Raw genomic sequence first — 22,701 nt, forward strand, 5'->3', positions numbered from 1 at the left:
CCCAAATGAACCAAACAACAAAATAACATAAAAAAACAACATAAAAATAATAAAAAATAACATAAAAAATCTGACATCACATATTTTTATCTCCCGTTTGCAGAAGTATTTTTAATATAGTTGTTTTTCGACCAGTTACGTTATGAGTTCTTTAATAGCCAATTATGTTAAGTTCACTCTTATTAATATAAATCGAGCTTGGTTGCAGACTGCCTACTTTTACCAAAATTTGTTTAAAAATCCCAAAAAAGTGTAGTTCACTAACTTGACTTGGCAATTGATCCCATGCCTTGTTGCTTCGTAGTGGTGTTTGTACACGTAAAGAGAGAGTTGAGAAAAACAATACAATATATTTGAACAAAAATAATCACAAATGTATCAATAACATAAACAAGTGACAAAACAACAAAAAATAAAACTTGGCTTTTTATCCAGTTAAAATGGGAGTTTTTGTTTCGTGTATTGGCAACATTCAATTGAAGAAATGTCAAATTGTCTATAGCGGTCTGTACAATTTTAATTTCTTATATGCAGACAGAAAATCAATAAAATGCATACGTACCTAATAGTGATATAGTGATATCTTTCCTTGATTCACTAAAAATATTAATTCTTTCAATATAATACACCAACAGTTATTATAACCTTTCATGAGTTTTGATAAGAGTAAACTGACAACAGGAATGATAAGAAATCAAAACAAACAAAAGATTTTAAGTAAAGATGAATAATTCCAAATCCGAAATGATGAAGTAAGTTGTTGTTTTTTTTTACGAAATTATGCGTTTTGCAATTTTGTTGCCAGTAAATTATTGTATTTTAACTTTTGCGATCACAAAAACAATTATCATTATTTATGTCGAATTTGCACAAAATCTGTATTAAATTCAAGGTGCTTACTTAAATAAAAATTGTAATAAAATACCCACAATTCTAGGTTAAATTCCAGAGACTTAGTGTTAAACTTTGATAATATAGAATTTAATTACTTATTGTAATGGGGTCAGTTGGACTAAAGTATATTAGTATACTGTCGGTTAATTAGAGGATCCATAGTTTAAAATAAAGTTAGCAATGTCTCTAAACTATATTAAACTATGCAGCCAGAGCCTTGAGGAATTCACTTATCTATCTGACTACTATTTCCCGCTGAATCATAGTCACAGTTGTCTATTTACATTCACAATAAATTACTGGGACTTATTCTATTCTACAGTCTTATGGTATTGTTCCAGAATAGTGCATCTGGATATGAAGGGGGCTCCAATGAAGGTTGATTATTTGGAAAAGGTATTTATCTTCATCAATCTTCAATATTTATTAGCGCTAAAGTTTGGATTGGTGTTTTTTTAACCATCATTTGTCATAACTGGTAGACAGATTTGGATGAAAGTTGACACAAAAGAAGTTTACAATCTGGGAATACATATAATAATATACTATTGGCAAAATAAGCTATTACGACATAAAATAAACTACAGTGACAGAACAAGTGTTGAAAAGCACTATCAGCAAAGAATTTGTATTCAACAGTTTGCTGTTGTTCTATCAATATTATAAAAACACTCTTTTTTGTGGGACGAGCCCGCTAGAACCTACCCTACCACTGCAACTGTAAGCGAAATTCTACAATAGATACAACTATGAAAACACTGAAGTCGGCGCGTCCCAGGGACATGAATGACTGTCATGGAACCAGAAATGAAATAAATTTATAAATAGACTTTAATAAACTGTTTATATATTCCAGGTGTTCCAAGTAATCAAATCATGGGGTGTAACTGGAGTCCTTCTAGAATGGGAGGATACCTTCCCCTATACTGGGGAATTGGATGAAATCGGCAGTGTGAAGAATGCAGGAGGTGACAACCTGTACAGCTTGGCTGAAGTCACACATCTGCTGGCTTGCATCAAGCAACTGGGAATGGAACCTGTAAGGGTCTTTGTTTAATTCTTTTTTTTATGGAATAGTAGCCAAACAAGCAGACTGACCACCTGATTGGTTAGCGATTAGTGCTGCCCATGGCCATTCGTAACACCAGAGGAATGGCAGGTGCATTGCCGGTCTTTTAAACAGGAATACGCTCTTTTCTTGACTGTTGTATAGGTTCTGAAATACTGCTGACAACAACTCATTCCACAGTTTTGCTGTGCAAGGCAGTAAGATTCGAAAAAAGTGCACAGTTGTGGCCTGCCAACCATCTATATGGTGCTAAAATACTTTGCAGGTTTCACTATTTTTGTAGGTGATGTTCTATCTGTGATCAATGAGAGGGCTGGCGTAACACTTTGCTTAGCGTAATTTTGTATGACTAAGAGCAGATATTAATTGTAATTTAGTTTTAACAATTTGCGAATATCAGATATTTGCCTTACTTAAATATTGTCATTGCGGTTTTGCTGATGAGTACTGTGTTATTAAAAATATTTGCATTAATTCTCCGTTTTTGTCACTTAAAAATTCGACAGTTACTGCTGCACTTTGAGACATTTAATGATTACTTAACCTGTTCCTTAGTTACCTAAGAACTAGGTTGGGTTAACTAACCATTAAATAACTGAGTATGGATGTTCCTAACTTATAAATTTTAATAAAACATAACTACATACACAACTTCATGCTTGTCTTCCATGGGTATAGACAGAGACAATGGAACGACTGTTTTCCAATCATACATACTTTTGAGCCTATTGTCATATACTGGGCACAATTCCAGACTCCGTGCTGCTACTGAGAAATTCTTCGAAAAGCCGAAAAAAGCTCTGCAGGTCGGGCGACCCGAGAATCGAACCCGAGACCCCTTGCACGGCACTCGCACTTGCGACCACTCGACCAACGAGGCAGACCAACATATTACATGGGAATTATAACATAAAAAATAGTGAAAAGGAGGTGTACATTGTACAGTGGCATTACATGCTGTAATGTGCACCTCTGCCTACCCCTTCGGGGATAAAGGGTGTGATGTTACGTCTTATATGCTTCTTTCTTCTTTTAGACAAAAATAATTAAATAACATAACTTTTGATAACATTCCATGTACTTAATTAATTTGTAGATACAACTGGTCCAAACATTTGGCCACATGGAGTTTGTACTGAAGCACCCTGCGTTCCGTGAGCTGCGTGAGATGGAGCAGGCCCCGGCTGTCATGTGTCCCACCAAGTCGAAGTCCTTGCAGCTGGTGATGGCGATGGTGGACCAGGCTTTACAGGTCCAGCCTGATGCCACCTACTTTCATATTGGGGCTGATGAGGTAAAATATTAATTAATAGTTACATTGAACGCCGTGGTGGTCACCGGTGACCGACGTTAGCGGAGGATTTGCCTTCAACAGTTTCTTTTAGCAGTCAAAGACTTAATAATTCTCTTTTTTAGAATAATAGGGTAGTGTCCAAATAATCAAATTCAATACTTTTATCGAAATGTCAAAAACAATACCTACTTTTCATTTTTTTTTGTTAGTAGTTAGGTATTTATGACGTCATCAAAATCTTGCGTCAAATGCCATACTTATTTCTCAAAAAAAAATAATAATAATATTTTATTGTATTAAAATGTTTATTAATTTTTATTTCATATCAGGTCAAACGGATAGCCTTATGCTACTTCAGTACGGTATTGTATATTGTGAGTTCAATATATTTGTTAATATTCTGAGTCTCACAATCCGATACAAGTACATTAAATAACTTCCATGTAGTGATGGTAAGCTATTAACGCCGTCCATGGACACTCGCAACTGTTACAGATGCGTTATGTATGTGCCGTTTTAAGATAGAGTAACTGCCGTACTCAGAGACATTTATTGATTACTTAGTGGTGGATTTTAGTCAGTATAAGTCAGACAGTCTTCAATTGCTTCACCTAGAGCGGGAGAAGGCATTTAATGATTTTCCCCCTTCAAAAAAGCCGTAACCATACATTCGTATAGTCTAAGTTTTTAAACTGACATGGTCACTAACAGGATATTTACCATGTTTATTTGTGTCTATGAGTTTCCGATATTTCGTCATTGCGGCGGTAAATATCTCGTCTTAAGTTTGTCGTTTAATATTAGTACTAAGGCCAATAATTATTTAATTTCTGCAGGTCTGGCACGCAGGCATCTGTGCGGACTGCCAGGCAAAGCTAGGAGAGGACAAGATGACTAAATCCAAGCTGTACTTGGAGCATGTGAAGCGGGTGGTGCTGCACGTGAAGAGTCGGGTGCCAAACATATCGGTGCTCATGTGGGACGATATGCTGAGACCCATGGACGCGGAGACTTTGATAGGTATGTTCTAATGGTGTATTTTCTTCAGTCAATTTTTTTTTCCATTTTTTAATATACCTAACTAGAATACAATTTAAAAATTTATTTATTGATTTTACTATATACCTACCTACTTACTTCATTTTGGAAAATACCTGTATACATTTTTTTAAAATAGATTAGGCCAGCGGCTTTACCCGCCTTCCCGTCGGATAAAAAGTATCCTATTTATTTCATTAAGTTAGCTCATACATTGTCTGTATACTAAACATCAAAATCCGTTCAGTAGTTTCAGCGTGATTGACGGACAAACATCCAAACAAAGAAACTTTCACATTTATAATATTAGTGTGATGTTATATATTTCAGAATATGCAATAGGCGACCTGGCCATACCAGTGATATGGCACTACAGCACGGTGGAGTGCTTCGGCCTTACGAAGGAAATGTTCAATATCTACACTCATCTCTTTCCCAAGGTCTTTGTCGGAACAGCCTTCAAAGGAGCTAATGGGAGCTGCCAGGTAACATTTTTACACTTCTAGCTTCTAAAGCGGCTTCACCCGCGTTCCTGAGATAAAAATTACCCTATGTGCTATTCCAGACTCTAGACAGACACGCCTTTAATCTCCGAAGGGGTATGCAGAGGTGCACATCATTGCACGTTATGCCACTATACAATTTTCATCCACTTTTTACCATTTATGTTATAATTCCCATGGCATAGGTTTTTTTTTAAGGGGGAAAATCATCCAATGACTTCTCCCGCCTTGGGCGAGGCGAAAGGGGGTGTCAGACTCTTACTGACTAAAAACCACCCCGTTCCTACTCCTGCTTTTCGAGCCGGAGCCCCGGTAAACCCGCTAGGTATCCGCAGCTCCGGATCCATGTTATAGGTGGTGAGCCTAATGCTATATACCGACCACATTTCCAGACTCCGTACGACTACTGAGAAAATTTCGAAAAACCGTTAAAAGCCTATTAATACTACGCCCGACCCGAGAACCCGAGACCCCTTGCCCGGCAGTCGCACTTGCGACCACTTGTCCAACGAGGCAGTCTGTCGAAGTAGACAGTCAAAATAATGAATATTATTAATTAACAAATTGTATGACAAGGGCATGGACCAAGAGTCCGTGGAGAACAAATGTAAATAAACATATAAAAAAAAATATATTATTAATTAATGAATATTTGCAGGTATTATCGCCAGCGGCCCGCTATGTAAGCAACCACGAGGCTTGGCTCTCTCATATGAAGGAAAACGAACGAGTCAACTTCATCGGAGTCATACTCACTGGCTGGTCCAGGTATATAGTCTTATTTATTTTTCATTTATTTATTTACCTTACTTGTTAATTACATTTTTCAATATTTAATTAGAAAAAAAAACAAAACATTTAAAAATATAAAAAGCAAATTTAAAAATATAAATATTATTTATTTATTTATTATACTAATTCATATCAGCAATGGAAACAAACTACGATGGATTAAGTGTGGGAGAGCCATGCTTCGGCACGAATGGGCCGGCTCGACCGGAGTGATACCACGGCCTCACAGAAAACCGACATGAAACAACGCTTGCGTTATGTTTCGTTGTGTGAGTGAGGTTACTGGAGGTCTAATTACCCCCTTCCTAATCTACCCAATCCCCGATTCCAAAAAAACCCCTTAATTTCCTAACTCCCAAAAGGCCGGCAACGCACTTGTAAAGCTTCTGGTGTTTAAAGTATCCATGGGCGGCGGCGATTACTTACCATCAGGTGATGCGTGTGCTCGTTTACCGACGTGTTCCATAAAAAAAAAAACATTTAAAGTAAAATATTGTGAGAGATACCAACGGGTATGAAAATCAAAAATCTGTTTAGTCCGTCAGTTTATGTAATACTCAATCGTCAGGTAACGAAAAATATGTGACATGTCTATATATTAATACGTGATGCAAAAACTTTGGACCACTTTTTACGATAATTGCGCGGACGTAGGAGCATAAAATTTGGTACACTTATAGTTTATGTGTAGGAGAAGTGGAGAACGCTAATTTTTTTCAAAAATAATGCTTATAAAGTACATTTAATCAATAAATAAAACATTACACACACATGCATAGTATCTGATCGTATTTGACAAAACGTCAAAATCGATAGATATTGCGATGATATTCTCACGTCTCATATGAAAAGAGTTTGAGTTAAATAAAAATTATCCTTCAACGTACGTTAAGTGGTATTGTAAATTAAATCATATATGGTCGAATTTCGGCCACTAGGCGACCACTAGTATTTATTATTTTGTCATGTCGTAACATAACAGAACTTAAATAAAACTAATCAAAGTTTAGGAGTGGGAGCAAATACGTCATTTCTACGTATAAAATGTAAATAGAAGTGACGTCACGCGATATTTTAAATCGAATTCAATTCTGTGTGAACAGCTCCATGTACCTCGACCACAGAAGATGTTGCAGGTTATCTAGGAATGTTACGGACATGCGACGCAGCTGTTATAATGCCGTATTTGTAAAGAGTATTCAAATTAGCGCATAGGGAATAATTCACTTTTTAGCTTACCTACTGGGCCTATTCATTTTTCGTATATCGTCAGCTAAGATGATAACAAATATGTGGTTTTAATTAAGTCATAAGAGGTTTCCCCATACGGTATACTTATATTTAGATGGGGAATTTAACCCAAATAGGTATCATACTGGTTTTTCTTAAAGTTGAAATTAGCACTAAGTTTATAAATTCAATTGTTATTTATCCTGTTGAGGCTTATTATTAGGTAAATGTCTTGTTGTTGGTTTTAGTTACGTAGGTAAAAGAGATATGGATATTTTTCAACTGCGCAAATCATGAGCATGAACAATGAGGTGAGTCAAATAAATAAAATTTCATTCATTTAATTCAATAACAATATATGTACATTGTGTCTGTATGTGTTACATAAAAAATATAACATAAAAAACAACGTAACCATACCAAAAAACAAAAAAAATACAATTAATTCACTCGGACTAATTAAAATATGTCATAAACCATTAAAATTATCATAATAAGTATATAAAATTTATCCATTCACAAATAATTAAATGTTGATAATATTTAAATAATCATAGAAAAAAAATACAAATTACAATAGATAATAATAAAATGGCAAGTCACATTACACCTTTAACAAAGAATAGCAATAGTCACATATAATTGACTAGCTACTTCCGCGCGGTTTCACCCGCTCTGCTTGGCTCCTATTGGTCATAGTGTGATGTTTTATCCAGCACTATCCAATACAAAAAAAATATTTAAATCGTACCAGTAGTTCCTGAGATTAGCGCGTTCAAACAAACAAACAAACTCTACAGCTTTATAATATTAGTATAGATATATAGGATAGATTAAAATCACAAATTGTCTATTGAGTAGAGGCATTTTTCTGATAGGAATGTCTTGAGCCTTGCCTTGAATTAGCTCGTGTATTAAATGCTTAAAAAAAGAACAAGTTAAGCTTACTTACGTAACTGTTTAACGAGGAACTCGACTAGTTTCAAGCCAATCCAGAGGGCTTAGTACGAGTTTGTTTTAAGTTTAACGAGATCGAAACCAGCCAAAATGTTTGGTTTGTGCAATCAGAGCGCCGAATGCTCTCTTTTTTAATCTTTTATTCTTAGAATGTGCCAACCCCGTTGAGTGATAAGTAAGCTATATTATAACCTCACATTGTAGTCTAGGGCATAAGTGATAGGATATCACTGACGCGTGAACACCTTAAATAAGTTGATGGCAGCAGATGAAATAGGATTTGCTAAAATCACTAAAAGAGGCCCAACATCCATCATATTCAAATTAAATTCTCGCACTAGTGATTCCACTTTTACTGCACAACGTCACGCCTTTTATCTTCGAAGGGGTAGGCAGAGGTGCACATTACGATACTTAATGCCGCTATACAATGTACACCCACATTTCATCATTTGTGTTATAAGTCCCATGTAATAGGGGTGAGCCTATTGCCATATACTGGGCACAATTTCAGTCTCCGTGCTACTACTGAGAAATTTTCGAAAAATCGAAAAATGCCCAGTAATACTTTGCCCGATCCGGGAATTGAACCCGAGACCTCTTGTTCGGCAGTCACACTTGTGACCACTCGACCAACGAGGAAGTCACTATTTTATTACACCCGAATGCGCTCTCGTTTTTACTTCGTTAGACGTAAAGCAAACTCTTACTAAAGGTACATACAGAGCTTCCGCGAATTACGATGACGACTGTCGAATCAAGGGGCCTACTCCGGTTCTCGAATGCGAAGTTTCGTTTAATCTTCGGCCGTAGGTTTTATTGACTTACTAATAGAATTACTAAATGTTTATGTAATTTATGTTTTTTTATCATATTATTTTTTTAAATGGTGCAAATAAACTGCTTTTCTTTCACTCTTCTTTCTTTCTAAAAATAACGTTTTATTTTTAATTTCAAATCAAAACCTATTTATTTATCTTCATTTAATTCGTTCATTGTTGTTCACGAAAGTTCGCAATAAATAGAATTGTAGTATGCATTCTGCAAAGTTTTGTCGTTCGTTCGTTCTTTGAATTAGATTAGGCACGTGAGTAAGCCGAAAAACATAACAATTAGGTAAAGACGAAAACATTTCCACGAAAAAGAAACTTAAAATGAAAATAATAAATATCTAATTATTAGTAACAACTAACCACATCATTCACGTAATAAACTTAAATGAGGAAAATCTGTAAAATATTCTCGAGTACATATGTTTACATAATGAAATAAACAAGTAAGCTTCGATATGCATTACGTATAAAAGGCAACACTTAGTTTTATTGTTCTCATTAGAAAAGTGAATCCAGAAGGAGTCACCACATACGGTGCTCCTACATCATTGGCATCCGAGTAAAAAAAACAAAAAGCAAAATGCGAATGTTAAGTGTTTATTTATTTTCATTAATTTGTTTGAGTGGAATCACTCATATAAGCGGTAGACAAGCCATGGGCGCGGTACTGAAACATTTTCTGACATGTAAGTATTGTATTTGTTAAATATTTCTATTTGTTACTTTACCCAGAAAATCTTTAAGATATTTTTGAAAATTAGCATCTTTGACTTAAATTAAAACAATTGTATCTTTCACAATACAATGTGTAATACGATAGCAAGTAATACAATAATAATTTCTTCATCAGGTCCAACTCGCCGCATCAGCCTGGACGTTAGTAAAATCAACGTCCATTTTCACGACTTCAAAGGAGGCAGGAGCAAAGTTTTTCCTATAAACAAAGCTGCAAGAGGCATACTCTCGTTTGACAACCTCGACAAAAACAGGAATATCTACATGTTTGTTCATGGATTCGCAACATACATGAACCACCCAATCGCAGACTTAGTAAGGAGAACTTTTAAAGCGGTCCCCAACAGTTACTTAATCCTCATCGACCATTCAGCTTATACCAACGATTTTGATGGGAAGAAAAAGAGCTACAAAAGGTCCGTCGAACATGTTTACTCCATTGGAATGCAATTGGCAGATATGTTGGCTAAACTCAATAATAGAGGCATTAGTGCTAAACGCATCCACGCTATCGGCCACAGCTTGGGCAGCCAAATACTGGGCTATGTTGGACAGCAATTCATCAGAATGACCAATAAGAGAATTGCTAGGATTACAGCTCTAGACCCGGCTGGCCCTTGCTTCTCCGACCGTCCTAGAGAGGAGCAGATCAGATCTGGTGTGGCGGATTATGTTGAAGTCTATCATTGTGACCATGGTGCTCTGGGTACGAAGAGTGTGCTGGGTGATATAGACTTCTTCGTGAACAAAGGAAGTGCCCAACCGCAATGTAAATCCTTAACACCATCAAATAAATGCAGCCACAATGTTTGTGTGTCAATGTGGATGGCGTCAGTGGCACATCGGGACTGGTTCCCGGCTAGGAACTGTGACAAATATGAAGCGTTCAAAAATTGGAGGTGCGCCCCTAACAGAAGAACTCTAGCGGGCTTCTGGAATCCTGGTACTGCCAAAGGAGTTTATTACTTTTCGACTAAAAAATACAAGTTTTAGATCATATATTTTTAGTATTTTAACATTAAAATAAAATAAGTCAATATTGTCAATGTTATAGAAATGAATAAAAGTGTGAATTAAATAACTGAGTAATTAGTTTTATTATTAGAGTACTATTTACTTTTGATAAATGATATCCATGTCATACCAAGTGGGTTATTTTATTTAGTCCCTGCTTAAGGGACCTTCTGTCTTAAGTTATTATGTAAATTGTTATCATATCAATATTATATTTATTTTACGATTGAAATAAAATAGATGGAATTGGTTATTTACATGGATCTAGTCAACTTTTTACGGTAGGAAAACGAAGAGTTGGTTTTTTTAAAGGATGTTTTTGATGGTATCTACAGTTGTTTCTGTAGATTACGGCCCTTTTTTTTGAGTGGGGAAAACTATCCTAAGACTTCTCCCGCCTTGGCGGGAAGGATGTCAGACTCTTACTGACTAAAAACTAGTTCGTGCCTTCTCCTGCTTTTGCTGTAGCCGGAGCCCCAGTAACCTATTACGTTGTCCGCAGCTCCGGATTAGTCTATTACGGTCCTACGTTAAAATGTTTTTTCCCAAACCTACAAACAATTCTTAAGCTTAATAAATAATAATGAACTGAGTGTATACGTATAAGTAACTACGTCCATTTAATTATCTCTTTACGGAAATAATAGATGTCGTAGACGTAGGTAATATTTTCTATATTTTTTCCTCAAATGGATATCTGTTCTAAACAACTGCAACAAAGTTAACCTTTAACCAGTGACGTGTTGGGCTTGCTGTCATTGCAGCGGTAAGTCCCCTCTTTGAGGAGTGGCTTAATAGGCGCCACGGCGTCCTCAGCTACCGCCTGGTGCAGGTGCTTACCGGACATGGAAGTTTCGGTGGAGTCCTGTTTCTGATAGGGCGGGAGGAAATGCCCGGGTGTTATCACTGCGAGGACCGCCCGGAGGACACGGTGGAGCATACGGTGGCAGTGTGCCCTGCATTGGCTAAACACTCGCCGTATCCTTAGGGATGTGGTCGGCGACAGCGACCTCTCGCGTTCGGCACTGATACAAGCCATGGTGCGGAGCGAGGGGGACTGGGATGCCGCCTCGTCCTTCTGCGAAGCAGTCATGCTAGCTAAGGAGGAGGCGGGGTGTGTGAGGGAACAAACCTCCTCACGCCCTAGCCGTCGCGAGAGACACTCCCGGCGTTGGGAATCGCGCGACTATCTCCGGCCACCGTAAGCAGGCCGGCAGCCTGCGGACTGTAGGGACCAAGATCCCTACAGTATTTTTTTCCATCATGAATTTTTACTGTGTCTGTGTTATTTATGAAAAGGATAGCGAGTTCATAAATAGTGGATGTGTATAGTTTTTTTTCTATAAGTGGATAGTCACTTATAGAAAAAAGAGGATAGTAGAAGTGGAAGACAGTAAAAAAAAAACAAGTCTCGCACCTAAGTTTTCCTACAGTAAAAAGGTGTGATATGCAATACTGAGTCGGTTATTTTATTTAGTCCCTACTTAAGGGACCTTCTGTCTTAAGTTATTATGTAAATTGTAATCATATCAATATTACATTTATTTCACGTTTTAAATAAAATAGATTGACTTGGTCATCCATTAGGTACATTCCCGTATTATAATATTGTTTACTTTATTGCATGATTACTCTTTGATCACGTCACTAATTAAAGGTTAAAAAAAATAGATAGGTACTGTTAGTGTACCTAGTAATGTCGTACGGTACTTTATTTGTATCACCTACGTATTACTCGTGCCTACATCATAGGAAATATCTACTACATTGACGCATAACATTATAATACCATATAGAGCAAACAGATATGACTTAATTTATTATCAATGGTACCTATGTGAGTAATCTTATTCTCGTGCATGTTTGATTCATAATAGTAGATGTCAATCAAATAGTTTATGTTGTTTTATTTTTCTTTGGGATGTATGTGTTTTTTTCCAACGAATGCAAAACTCTGGAAATCGATACTTGCGTTCTGGACTTATAGCGTCAGGAAGGAAAACCCGACTTATTGTTATATTATAGAGATTAATATTTTGTTTACAGATACGATCATTACGCCACTCTGTGTGAGCTCCTGCCCGTGGCGTTGCCGAGCCTCGCAAGTTGTCTGAAGGTCCTGCATAGAGACCATGACGGCATTCCTATGGGTAACTGTCATTCTATAGTATTAATTTGTTTATTATAATTATAAAGCTTTAAGGTAAGCGTCCACAGGCCCGCTTCGTACGTATTCCGTATGACTTCAGCAGTACGCATCGCATCATGTGGAATATACAATGTGATAGGGGTGAGACTTCTAACCCGTTAAGGCTGAGTAATACATCTAATTTTATCGACAAATCGACCCCTAAAAATTATGGCTATTTCAATATTTTTTTTAACGTACTACGGCGCGCTTGATACGTTATACGTCGATATCAAAGGTTGTATGCGTCGTAGAAACAAAAAAGCAAACTCTAGCTGGCCTTGGCTAACAAATTCATTACTTTTTTCATATGTTTATTAATGTTTTGGTGAGAAAAAAAGAAATGTTTTTTGGGGGAGGGGGTTCAACCCCTCCCCCCCCCACTCATATATATTTTTATTGTCGATAAAATTAGATGTCGTACTCAGCCTTAACGGGTTAGAAGTCCCACCCCTATCACATTGTATAATAGTCCGTATAATGCGGATCAGTGGACGCAGTTGTATGAGTTTCTATACAAGACAAACTAAAATCCGTTGTGTGCGGTGCGTGCGATGCGTACGATGCAAGCCTGTGGACGCGTACCTTTATGCACAATCGTAGATTAGGCAGACTGCCATTTGCATCATCTTCCAGTCTGACCTTTGAATGATGCAGAGAGGTTATAATTTATTGCTTTTAATTTCTCACTTCTGTTGCTCTTTTCTTTATTTCTCTTTCTTTCTTCCCAGTAAAGGTAGACAGTCAGCGTAAATATATGTATAGGAGAAGTTTTCTCTAAATTCAATGCTAATCTATTCAGCTTTTTTAATGTTTGTGGCTTGGACTGTATAGGATATTATTATCCGTAAAAGTATACGTAAACATCAAATGTTTGTCGTTTTTACAGACTGTATAAATATATAACTTTTAATATTTCATATACTTTAGCAATTGTATAATAATCTAAGCAGATTATTGATTCTATATTGCATGCTAAAATACTATGTTAATTATTTTAAAACAAAAACTTATTTAAGGTCAGAGTAAATAGGTACTTTCTAAGTCTGTGTGCTCCATCCTCGGCCACATTTTCGCTTCGCCGTCCTGGCAGTAAGCGGGTTGGTGGCCAAACGCAGACTTATCAACGTTAAAAAAAAACAAATTGAAACAAAATGAAGTTTTATTAATAAATATAAATAATATAAAATCTTTATTCGCCGAAATATGGTACAAAAAAGGTGGTAACAGTAATTATGTAGCTAAACACATTTCGCCTTCAGTAGGCATGCGAAAACTTAAAGTATAGGGTAACTACATATAAAATTATATTTTATACTTACAAAAATCTTCTAGGGTATAGAAGCACTTTTACATAAGCCAGTTTTTTAGCTTTCTTTTAAATTTCGTGGTAGGTAGCTCTTTTATTTCTCTAGGAATATCTTTATATATATAATTCTTCTGTAAGCGTGTATGTCACTGAACTTCTCTTAAACGACTGGACCGATTTTGATAACGCCTTTTTTTTGTGTGTGTTCAAGGGGATCTGAGAATGGTTTAGATTCACAATTTTGTCCGCTGGACAATGTATTTTTATTAATTTTTAATTTATTAGTAGTTGTTGATTTTGGAATGATTTACATTGGATCCGACAAATTTTCAAATTAAAGACGTGTAGACTGGACAACGTCTGTCGGGTCCGCTAGTTATTATATATATTAATTTTTCTTATGTAAAGTACTTCTACATCTTTCCATTCTTAATTAATGCAATGGTGTTCTGAATACTCCGCCACATCAGTGATAGTTTCCTTGTTTTGTGTGGCAGGGTGCCGTCGCTTCACCAGACGCAGGATATGTCGCGCCCGCCCCATTTCCCTGGCCGGCTCTAACCTGGATCCAGGTTCTTATGCTAGTTCGTTGCAAACAACTGTTTGGTCGTTGCTAGATGTTTATTGTTCGTTGTAATATGTTTTTAAACTGACATGGTCATTAACACTATTATTAGAACTTATGACGGGATATTTACCATGTTTATTCATCCGTGATCATGGCGCTTGCAACAGTGCCGAAATATCGGAAACTCATCGAAGTGAATAAACATGGTAAATATCCCGTCATAAGTTCTAATAATAATGTGTTTTAAGTTCGTTGCTATGTTTTTAGTTCGTTGCTGAATGTTTACTGTTTGTTGCTGATTATTTATTGTTCGTTGCAAAAGTATTTTTATTTGCAACTTATTGGTTCGTCGTCTTTTTGTTTCTTGGAAGGATTTAATTGTTCGCTGTTTTTTATTAGTTCCCAAATGTTTTCTGTTTGTTTACAGATTTTTTGCTGCGAGTTATTTATATTTTATCCTCTAGGAATGATAAGCACCTTTTATTCTAAATATTTTTTTCATTGGTCTTTATAATATTGTTTGTTCCTCAATGCAGTTTTGTCGTTATAAGTAATTTTTTTTGTTAGGTACTTTGAAAGAATTTTACTTTATTAATAAAAACTTTTATAACTTATACAGTACGAAGTATTTCGTGGCCCGTTTGCGTCAAGTCTTTTAGTTTTTGTTGCAAGAGTCCAGATTATACAGAGATTTTCATTTGCAATGTTTTTATCATTTTTATGACTGTAGAAGCTTTGAAAGTATACATACATAATTATGTATGCTTCATTAATGTTATTATTAGTTTTTAAACTGATATGGTCACTAGTAATATCATTAGAACTTCAAACGGGATATTTACCGTGTTTATTAATTTCTGTGATCATGGCGTTTGCAATAGTGCTGAAATATGGTAATATCCAGTTTTAAGTTCTAATGATAATGAAATTATTTATAGTCAATACCATCTTAAAATTTAAATTGAATGTTTTTACATAATTGTGTACTGTTATATTTACAGAACATGCGTTATGTGAAGATATACTGCCGTCCCATGAGTGGCCTGGGGAGGAGGTGGCGAGGAGTATTCACACTTTTGTCATACTGAGGGAGAGGGCCATCGGACTCTTAACTAGTGAAATGTAAGTGTATCTACTTGTAGAATAATAAAGAGAAGTAGGTAGATTCAGTAGATTGGTGAACTAAAATAATTATAGTTTCATGGTCTTTAAAAAGACATGTTAACCATTTCCTACATTGAGTGATCCGTGTAAGAAGACCGAGTAGAGACTGAACTTAATGCAAAGGATTTATTACATTACATAGGACATAGGATACATAACAAAACTGGCGAAAAATGAGGTATTTAAAATTGATGGGGATGTCATATCTTATGTGTATAGTGGAGGACAGATCCGCCTGATCATTTTAAAACTTTATTACATGAACCCAGCAATATACCCCATAAATGTCTCATCTAATAAAAAAGCGATAATGTCGCAGCTTAATTCATTAGTCAGTGGTGCGTTTGATGTTGTTCGGTTACTTGCGCTGGCGCCGCCCACCACCCGCGGATCTCACCAGGTGCAAGCAAACATTAACTTAGTGGTGGTCAGGCGCATGAGACCACGATTGTACATAATTATATATGAAATGAATTGTATTGCAGGGTCCGTACCTGGCTGAATCCGTGGCAGATAGCTCGCAGGTACACCGTCCCAGTACATGTCGAGGGCATCAGGGTCACTGCACATCAGTAAGTATTTATTCATGAGATCATAGTACAAACATATTAAATGTCTCGTGCTTATGAAATCTGTTATAAACGGTGAAATGAAAAGCCTAATTACGATGTAAACTGCAAAACCAGATCTTACAGTTTAATCTTCGTTATAGTAGTTTAAGTAGTAGTTTCACTGGAGAATTGAAGTTCGATACCCGGGCTAGCCGAAGAATTGTTCTTTTTTTCGACAATGAAATCCTCGGCTAGAGGGTATTTAGTATACAGTATGGATTTTATTTACAATTTTAATAGTGCATTAAGTCCCACTAGAAATTCGCTCGCGACCCGCCAATGGGTCGCGACCCATATAGTTTGGGAAACCCTGGTCTATGTACTTCTTTGTATCAAAACACTATTTAAAAAATCTACTAAAATATATCCTTTCTACTTTCAGCATATTAAGTGAGCTGGTGGTCCTGAAAGCAGACCTAACAAACTCTTTGCTCCGTATAACGGGAGAACGGAGCACAGACGAATGGGTGCACTCGTACATCGAACCTTTGATCACTAAGGTCACTCGACTCTGCAGGATTGCTGACGAGAGGGTCGTCTGCGAAGCTGGAGTCAAACCTATGTAAGGTGATGGAGAGGAGGCCAATGGCGGATTTCACCAACCTCTCTTATAATTTAACCCCTTAACCGCCCAGTCATAGGCGTAGCCGGGGGGGGGGGGAAACCCCCCGAAAAGTAAAATAAAATTTAAGTAGCTAGTAACTGGTTATATTAACATATATTCTCATGAATGAAGGAAGTTTTGTTCGTTTTACTTTCTTGAACCCCTCCCGATACTAAAACCTGGCTACGCCTATGCGCCCAGTTATATATCAACTTTCAAAATCCATCTTATGAGAACAAATACTAGTGTCTCAATTACTTTGTTTTAAATAAATTGATCTAATTTCATTTTATTTTAAGATATCACACGTATATAATTTAACCAAAGCAAATTATTTACTAAACCGTATATTATAATTGTATGCTATTTAAAATTGTTAAAGAATGTTTTGTCCCTTTCTTGCATACTCGGTTACTAACTTGTAAGAACGAGATGAAACGTCCTAAAGCTTTAGTAGGCGTATTATTTAATAGTTGAAGCGTCTGTACTGAATTATATCTTTGTTTTTTTTTATATGTGTACCTACTAAATTATTTGCTCTCCTCTCCAGCTAGGCTATTCTGTAACTTTCAATTCGAAAGATCGATGTGAACTCGATGACAGTCTGCCATGTATGTGAGAATTATCTCGACCAACGACGAGTTCGAGCTTTGACAATTCGAATTGACATTTACAGAATAGCTTAGCAGCTAAGCTTTTTAAGAAGATTCTTTTATTAAATGCATTTGAATGTAATGAATGGAAATTGTGGTAATATGGTCCATATTACTACATGGTTACGTTTTAGGGTCGGTTTATATCTGACGTAAAATACGCCGAGCGTATTATTGGTCGCACTAACATATTAAGGGTTGAGTGAGAACAATTTTTTCTATACATTAGTCTGTTCTGGGATTACGCGACAGATAGTGAACGGTCAAGTGTTTTTCTATACCTACGTTCTGGCGTTACGTGACTGACAATACGCAGCGCATGTTCCGTCAGATATGAACCGACACCCTCAAAATTGATTTGGAAAGACTGATATGACAGTATCTTATGTGATTGGCCAAAGGTATATCTATGTATATCTAGGTAAATACTAAATGAAGACTGAAGTCCATCTCTAAAGGTAATATGTAAAACATTTTGCAAATGTTATTTACATTAAAGAATTGTGTGAAGTGAAGATATATGAGAGTAGAGCTCTTACTTACTCTTACTTTAATTTGCAAAAGGCTCATTGCACAAAATGCTATGTTTTATTACTTGTTAATGCTTTTAGTATTGTTAGCTTGTTTGAGCCTGTTTCAATGTTCCTTTAAGATTTAAAATAAGTGAATAATATTTTTAATATAACTACTATGTTGATAATATTGAATGCGTTATTGAATATTGTATTTATTTTTTAAATCGTTGCCATACACTAGGATTTTCTCCTATGTCGACGACAACGTCATAGTTTCCTATTTTAACACTAAAAAGCTATTAAAATACTTCTTTGTGTTCAATTATACAGGTCGATACTTATAAAATCAAATTATATAATATTTCAATTATATTGTAAACTTTATTATACACTATAGCTGAAGAATTTGTTTGTTTGTTCATTTGAACGTGCTTATCTCTGGACCCACTGGTTCGATTTGGAACATTCTTTTTGCGTTAGATAGTCCATTTATCGAAGAAGGTTAGGCTATAGAAACATCATGCTACGATTAAAATGATCTAAGCAGAGCGGGTGAAACCGCGGGTGTGTACCTAGTTATTGATAATAATCCTCTTTTAGGACAAAAGTAAAAAAAAAATATTTTCCTGTTATCTATTGACTCTTTAAATTTTAGAATCTTGATATAATGTAAGTAACGTATCTCAAAGTCAACTGCACAGTTAAATCGTAGGTCCATATTATATAGCCTACACTCCTTACGATTGTTCTGTATATCCCAGTAAACTGCACAGTTAAATCGTAAGGTGTTTAGCCTCTATAACGTAGACAAAGTCATATATCTATCAACGATAATATGTGTTTAATTTTTAGCTGAAGAGTAGATATAAATGAAATTGTCAATATTCAAAGTTATTACTTTAGTAAAATATATCTGGCGCTGAACAAAACAGGCCTTAATGTACCTAATAGTAGATTTTACGTAAAGACTTGAGTATGCATCGTTACTCTGATAGTATTACCTATTTATACTTTTGTTTTAACTCAGTGTTCAGTGTCTATATTGAAAGTGGAATTAATTTAAATAAATGTTTCAAAAATAACTGTCTTTTGTTTATTTCTCAATTAAGCCTCGTCCCCACTAGGAACATTTGTCGAGCGACATGTCGCACCCTCAGAATGAAAGTGACCGAATCAAAAAACTGCAAGTTGTGGGAAATGAGCCAGAGAGTCTCAGAAAATTATAATATTGAATACATTGTAGTATATTCCATGACACGATTGATTTTTACTAGATTTATGGATTAGTTCTTTGTTTGTATAGGTAGAGTATATTTAAAAACCCAAGTTTATGATAAAATCGTATATTACAGAAATTTTGAGTTAAGTCACTTTCATTCACATTCGACATCGCCTTAGGTTTAAATACATTTTTGAGTGTCATATTAAAAGCAAAGAGTATAGGCATGGCCACTTCATATCTGTATTATTTTGGCACGATTTATTTACACAGGAATTTTATGTCTACATGTAATGTAACGAATTCTCTGGTTCAATTATTCCAAGTCCAAAAACTGTTCAGTTATTCAACTTCCAAAAAAAGCAAAATGTCCTTGGCTACATTTTCCCGCTAAAACTCGTCATATTTAAGACATTTTTTTAAAAGACAGGTTAAAAAAGTTGTTAAGAAAACGCGGGTCCATTACGTTTAGTTGTCGTTGGTAGGAAATAAAGCGTACGACATAATCTGTGGGACATTACGCGTCGGATCTTGGGACAATTAGCTTGGTCCATCAGATACCGTGCGCCCGTCATAAGAGACATTATGAGCTGTGTGGAAGTAAGCCTTGAATGTTTTTTGGACTAATGGTTGAGACTTATGTACCTTACCTGTCTGGTAAATGAAGTACGTATATACTTAAGTCAGATAATTTTCTCCTTATAGTTTTTTTTGAGGGGGAAAATCATCCAATGACTGCCACAAAAGTTTCTCGCCTTGGGCGAGGCGAGAGGAGTGTACTCTTACTGACTAAAAACCACCCCGTTTTTACTCCTGCTTTTTGCTCCTGCGTTGGTACTGGTTTAATATCTCTAAGATTACTGCTTAGCTACTAGTAGATAGTTACTATAGTAAATTTTGTAAAGGTAAAGGTAAAGTAAAAGATACCAGATAGTACTACCAGAAATGTTTCTTTTGTTGGTCGAGTGGTCGCAAGTACGACTGCCGGACAAGGGGTCTCGGGTTCGATTCCCAGGTCGGGTATTACTGGCCTTTTTTTCGGTTTTTCGAAAACTTCTCAGTGGTAGCACTTTCAGCCTATTGGCTCACCTTCTATTATATGGGACTTATAACACAAATGGTGAAAATTGGGTATACATTGTTTTGCGGCATTACTCGTACGTGCCGTACCTAATGTGCACCTCTGCCTAACACTTCGAGGTAAAAGGCGTGACGTTGAAAAAAAGTTTCTTTCACAAAAACGAAATATCATAATTATTAACCTATAATAAAGAAGTCAGGCTAACTTCACAATACTATCCTACCCGTAGCCTTGCGAACAGTGATTCAGATGTTCTAAAAGTTATCTTCGAGAGCCGAGTTGAATCGACAAATTACCTATTATCAATTCGGCCGAGGACGGGATAGGACGGGATGGGACGACAGATTATCGGGGTATTGGGACGCTGTCACAGGAACTATAAATTTTAACCTTGAATATTGTACTTCGTTACAATTGACAAAATTGAAGATATCCATTTGAACAGATATTAGATATTTATGCTTAGGTTCAGTCAAATATTTCTTGCTTAATGCTTGTCAACTCCTTAAAAGTATATTATTTAAGTAGGTACAATCTACCTTTTTTACAATGACTTTTTCCGCCTTGGGTGAGGCGGGAGGGAGTGTCAGACTCTTACTTACTAAAAACCACCCCGTTCCTTCTCCTGCTTTGAACCGGAGCCCCGGTAATCTTTTATGTCGTCCGCAGATCCGGAAGTACAATCTACCTAGTAATTCTTTTTTTATTAGACTGCTAGTAATTCTGTCGTCAGCACTCTTAGTTCCCCATCAATCACAGTGTCCGCCCAATGTCTATTCTTCTATCGAAACTCGTCAAGCAATGTGAAAATGCTGAGATGTAACTTTGACGAAATAGCAGTTTTGTTTTTGTTCGTACCTAAGCACAATTTCTACGAAGGATGATTTCGTAGAAATAACGAGGATTAAGCTATTAATACAATAAAATAGTCCTTAATGACCTGTTTATATTGTTGTGTAAGGGAGGTTACAGGACGCCCAATTGCCCAGGGGGACAACGCACTTGTAATGCTTCTAATGTTTCGGGTGTCCAAGGGCGGCACCAATTCCTTTTTTTTAAAGGGACAAGTCCGCCACAACCTCCCATACCGCTGCAACTCCTGTAAGCTAGGATTTACAGTAGATACAATGAAAACACCGAAACACTGAAGTCCGACGCGTCTCAGGGAAATAAATGACTGTCTTGGATCCCGCAACGAAACAAATCAGAAGATGTTATTAAACTCAAGCCCCAAGGAACAAAAGAGACTGCACAAATGAGAGAAGCCCAGTCGCCAAGCACCACGGATATTCCGGACCGATTGCTTACCATCAGGTGATACGTCTGGTCGTTTACCGGCTTAAACCATAAAAAAAACATGACACCTACCTATAACATAAAAATAACCTCTACCAAAGCAAGTGAAGACACGTCAAGATATCTAGCGATTCCTAACCCGACTTCAATCTCCAATCTCATTTTGCTCCCCCCCTAACAGTGGAAGATCGACTTGACTCAATTAAAAACTTCCATCTCCAACCAAGGTGAGGTAATTAACACTTTAGAGATCTTGTTGAGATCTTGTTCCGCCTTTTTGTTCCAGGATCACGCTTAATGGGAATAATACAATTCACTTTCCTTCTAACTTTGTTCTAATTTAATTTACAAGAAACACTGTTGAGAATCCTTTGGTTTGATTCTTCGAAATTTTGAAGTAAATTTGTGTTTGTTAGTCTATTAGGTAAGTAAGCGTTACTGAAATTCTTAAAGTGTTTAGAGATGGGTTATTTTAACAGCTAGCATTTTTCATAGGTAGGATATGTTACATATTTTATCTATTTCCAGTGATACCTAGGGGTGAAGGTGTGAAATCCCACGACGTTATGGTTTGTGTTGCGCTCTACAAAGTTTGATTAATTACCTAAAGAACATTATTTAGCTAATATAACTATTATAGACTAGCTTCTGCCAGCGGCTTCGCTCGCGTTCCCGTAGGATAAAAATTCTTATCACCCAAGTCAATTCATACTCTATCTTTATACCAAATATCATCAAAATGCGTTCAGCGTTCAGTAGTTTCAGTGTGATTGACAGACAAACATCCAAACAAACAAACTTTCACATTAGTAATATTAAGGGTGATAGTGTGATTAACCTTTTTGCGATTTCTCATAGGTGTACTCGATCATCGATTTACTGTTGGTAAAATGACTCATTTTCACGAAATGAAATGTACCTAAACACTTATGTATTGCTAGGTGAACATACAGAAAAAATCTTTCTGCAATTTTCGCCCCTTTCATTTTGATTGTATCCCATCCTTTAATAATTGCCAATATCCTGGAATCGTCTCTACTTATATTTTTTCTGTGATTTTTTCCTTGGTCTTTCAACATGAGTTTGCTGATACGTAGGCACTTATAATACTGTGCGATAAACGAACGAGAATGT

General features: G+C 36.3%; 2 protein-coding genes across 4 annotated transcripts; both read left to right on the forward strand.

The window, feature by feature from the left end:
• The first annotated feature begins 468 nt into the window (after positions 1-468).
• Positions 469-19,053, forward strand: LOC118263964 (hexosaminidase D). Of its 3 annotated transcripts, none has more exons than XM_035576247.2 (12): positions 469-752; positions 1,236-1,290; positions 1,751-1,933; positions 3,060-3,257; positions 4,094-4,277; positions 4,626-4,780; positions 5,457-5,566; positions 12,406-12,509; positions 14,354-14,440; positions 15,426-15,546; positions 16,074-16,160; positions 16,582-19,053. In XM_035576247.2, exons 1-12 carry the CDS (start codon positions 724-726, stop codon positions 16,763-16,765), a joined length of 1,497 nt encoding a protein of 498 aa, XP_035432140.2. In that variant the 5' UTR covers positions 469-723; the 3' UTR covers positions 16,766-19,053. The 3 variants fall into 3 exon arrangements, with proteins under 3 accessions (XP_035432140.2, XP_035432141.2, XP_035432142.2); XM_035576248.2 differs by having other exon boundaries at positions 14,354-14,428; XM_035576249.2 differs by lacking the exon at positions 14,354-14,440.
• On the forward strand, positions 9,087-10,430 carry LOC118263965 (lipase member H-like). Its single transcript, XM_035576250.2, has 2 exons — positions 9,087-9,296; positions 9,461-10,430. The coding sequence occupies exons 1-2, from the start codon at positions 9,191-9,193 to the stop codon at positions 10,336-10,338; spliced, it is 984 nt and encodes a 327-aa protein (XP_035432143.2). The 5' UTR covers positions 9,087-9,190; the 3' UTR covers positions 10,339-10,430.
• Positions 19,054-22,701: the final 3,648 nt, after the last annotated feature.

Source organism: Spodoptera frugiperda, chromosome 26 (assembly GCF_023101765.2).
Source record: "Spodoptera frugiperda isolate SF20-4 chromosome 26, AGI-APGP_CSIRO_Sfru_2.0, whole genome shotgun sequence".
Taxonomy (NCBI): Eukaryota; Metazoa; Arthropoda; class Insecta; order Lepidoptera; family Noctuidae; genus Spodoptera; species Spodoptera frugiperda.

Coding starts and splice junctions, on each gene's coding strand:
- LOC118263965 (XM_035576250.2), top strand. CDS start 9,191: ATGCGAATGTTAAGTGTTTATTTATTTTCATTAATTTGTTTGAGTGGA. Junction 9,297..9,460: donor ACTGAAACATTTTCTGACAT/GTAAGTATTGTA, acceptor TTTCTTCATCAG/GTCCAACTCGCCGCATCAGC.
- LOC118263964 (XM_035576247.2), top strand. CDS start 724: ATGAATAATTCCAAATCCGAAATGATGAA. Junction 4,781..5,456: donor GAGCTAATGGGAGCTGCCAG/GTAACATTTTTA, acceptor GAATATTTGCAG/GTATTATCGCCAGCGGCCCG. Junction 5,567..12,405: donor ATACTCACTGGCTGGTCCAG/GTATATAGTCTT, acceptor TTTTGTTTACAG/ATACGATCATTACGCCACTC.